Here is a 3,256-nt window from a genome sequence, read left to right on the forward strand (position 1 = left end):
ACCAGGCCTTCATGGTCAAATTGCTGCAAAGAAACCACTACTAAAGGACACCAATAATAAGAAGAGACTTGCTTGGGTCAAGAAACACAAGCAATGGACATTAAACCGGTGGAAATCTGTCCTTTGGTCTGATGAGTCCAAATTTGAGATTTTTGGTTCCAACCGCCGTGTTTTTATGAGAGGTGAACGGATGATCTCTGCATGTGTGGTTCCCACCGTGAAGCCGTGGAGTAGGGGGTGTGATGGTTTGGGTGTTCTTTGCTGGTGACACTGTCAGTGATTTATTTATAATTCAAGGCACACTTAACCAGCATGGCTACCACAGCATTCTGCAGCGATACACCATCCCATCAGGTTTGCACTTAGTAGGACTATCATTTGTTTTTCAACAGAACAATGACCCAAAACACACCTCCAGGCTGTGTAAGGTTTATTTGACCAAGGAGAGTGATGGAGTGCTACATCAAATGACCTGGCCTCCACAATCACCCGACGTCAACCCAATTGAGATGGTGTGAAATGAGTTTGACCGCAGAGTGAAGGAAAACAAGTGCTCAGCATATGTGGGAACTCCTTCAAGACTGTTGGAAAACTATTCCTCCTGAAGCTGGTTGAAAGAAATACTCTGTATTTGAGCTGTTCTTGCCATAATATGGACTTTTACCAAATAGGGCTATCTTCTCTATACCACCCCTACCTTGTCACAACACAACTGATTGGCTCAAACACATTAAGAAGGAAAGAAATTCCACAAATGAACTTTTAACAAGGCATACCTGTTAATTGAAATGCATTGGTTGAGAGAATGCAAAGCTTGTGCAAAGCTGTCATCAAGGCAAAGGGTGGCTACTTTGAAGAATCTAAAATATATTTTGATTTGTTTAACACTTTTTTGGTTACTACATGATTCCATGTATTATTTAATAGTTTGTCTTCACGATTATTCTACAATGTAGAATTAAAGAAAACCCCTTGAATGATTAGGTGAAAGCATTTAATGAGAACTAAAAAGGTGTGCAACGTGAAAATAGTGTCTCATTTACATTGTATAATTTATTGATGGTCCTTAATTAGCCCCAGGGATAGGCTTTACAAAGTTCAACCAACTTTAACACCTGCAAACCCACACACACCCTAAAACCAATTTACGTTTGAGTTCAGTCATGGCCGCTAGCATCCTTTAATTAATGACACAAATCTAAAAGGAGGCAAAATCAGGACATGCAGTCACCTTTTAAAGGTAATTCCCAATTGAACAGACATATGCAGCGTTTACCACACATCGAATCGAGCCCCTAATTCAATTTCACTGGCACCAGAGTCGATCAACATATTAAACAGTAGATTAGACCATCTATAAGAAAACCACACAACAATCTAATCAGTACTCCAGTAATCACATTGATTTTATTCTTACAAATAACTACATTCTTTCTAACATGAAAATAATTAGTGTTAGGTTAAATTCTGATTAAAAAGGTGTTTGTTAGTGTCTGTTAGCTTTCTCGTTCAAATAGTGCATGTCTGATATAAGCAACAACCTCACACAATGCATACATAGTTTGACGATTCAATTGACACATGCTAAGTGTGTTTTTACACATATGTGTGTAGTTGCACATAGACAGTAGTTCCTGTCCATCCTAAGACACTGGAGTACAGCTGCTTTTGATCAGAATCAGCTGCTTCTTCCAAGGAGCAGTCACAATGACAAAATAACAACGGAAAATCTGGAACGAGAGAGAGAGAGGAAAGGAGTTTTGGCATTAGGGAGTCAGCATAGCAGAGAAACTTCCATATCCAAGTTCTTTGTGATAAGGACTGTTACCAAGGCAAATAGTGCAAACATGCACAGCCTCTGTGCTATTAGCACTAACTCAACCCCCTTAACAAGAGATTAGATTAAAGACTAAATACTGATAGCTCTCGAAGGACTTTCACTGCCTCAAAAAAACATGCCGACCCCAGTCTGAAATGTAAGGCTCTCCCAAAGCCATTCTTGAAATGAATTCGGAAAATATTTACATCCTCCATCTCTATCAGAAGGAAATATAGTTTATTTTATACCTATTGGTAATGGACGTTCAGGCCCCCCCCCTTCTCATGCCCCTAAATTAAATCCATAAAAACATGCTGCAGATACCGAGCGGGTTCAAGATGTGGTTGAGGCATACCTGGGTGTTGGAATTGTCTGGAGAACAGAAGGAGGACTGGCAACCTCTCACCTCCACATCAATATCGTACTGACCTGCACCGACCTCCTGAGAGAGCCACACCTTAGTTCAGCTTCACTTGTGCGTTAAAGGGCTTTCAACAAGACATCGGACGCAGAGCAAACACAAGCAATTGCAAAATCATACTTCAATGTACAATGCAAATGCAACAAAGCTGTGTTTATCTAGTTGGGAAATGAAAATAAAATGTACAGAATTAGGGGAAAAAAAAACATATGTAAAAATACAAACTCTCGAATCACCATACCTAGAAAGAAGAAAATGCACTCCCTAAATATTTATTAGGAGTTGCAGTCTTTACGAACAGATTGCCCATAAGGTATGATCCCTTAAAATCAATTATGAGCTGGCGAGACTGCTGTCAAACAGGGGGGTCTCTCACCTCTCTGTGGACAGAGTGGAACTTGGTAATGTTGTGGAGCTGATGAGTCTGGCTGTGGAAGTTGAAGCTCTTGATGCCAAAGGCAACACAGGCCTGTACCTCTGGGTCAGCTGGGTCCACATCCTGCCCAAGAGGTGCCGCAGTGGCCATGGCTGACAGGAGGAAGAAAGGGCAGAGGAAATGCCAGAAGTAGAACATATTCGGTCTGGTTAGTAACAGGTTTTCACAAGACTTAGAGAGACTCTCTGGCTGGCACCAAGAAGGGCGGCACCAGATTATACACTGTATGTACACAGAAACTCACACGCACGCCCACGCTGGTTTGTCAGTAGCTTAATCTGTTTAGTGAGCTGTGTTTGTGTGAGCCTTTGATACTTCTGTCTTGTGTAGGACTCGGACAGTTTAGTGGGTTAGGTTTGAATATCTCATGTTAGGCATGGCTTGCAGTAACACATGGTGAGGTCTGTGGCTGGATAGGCACTGGCAATTATCAAAGCACAAATGAACCTTGATGAAGGCCAAGTTCACCATACAACAGATACTGTAGCTTCAACAACCAGGGTGACATAGGCCAGGGTTTCTGAAACTTGGTCCCCGGGGCCCTCTCTGGGTGCACGTCTTGGTTTTTGCCCTAGCACGA

General features: G+C 41.8%; 1 protein-coding gene across 1 annotated transcript; it reads right to left on the bottom strand.

Annotated features, from left to right (window-relative positions):
* Positions 1 to 1,381: 1,381 nt before the first annotated feature.
* On the bottom strand, positions 1,382 to 2,978 carry LOC110527556 (uncharacterized). Its single transcript, XM_021608919.3, has 3 exons — positions 2,617 to 2,978; positions 2,175 to 2,261; positions 1,382 to 1,730 (listed from the first exon to the last, which is right to left on the bottom strand). The coding sequence occupies exons 1-3, from the start codon at positions 2,812 to 2,814 to the stop codon at positions 1,644 to 1,646; spliced, it is 372 nt and encodes a 123-aa protein (XP_021464594.1). The 5' UTR covers positions 2,815 to 2,978; the 3' UTR covers positions 1,382 to 1,643.
* Between the last annotated feature and the right edge of the window lie 278 nt (positions 2,979 to 3,256).

The sequence above is a fragment of the Oncorhynchus mykiss genome, chromosome 7 (genome assembly GCF_057628025.1).
Source record: "Oncorhynchus mykiss isolate SJ-2025 chromosome 7, ASM5762802v1, whole genome shotgun sequence".
NCBI lineage: Eukaryota > Metazoa > Chordata > Actinopteri > Salmoniformes > Salmonidae > Oncorhynchus > Oncorhynchus mykiss.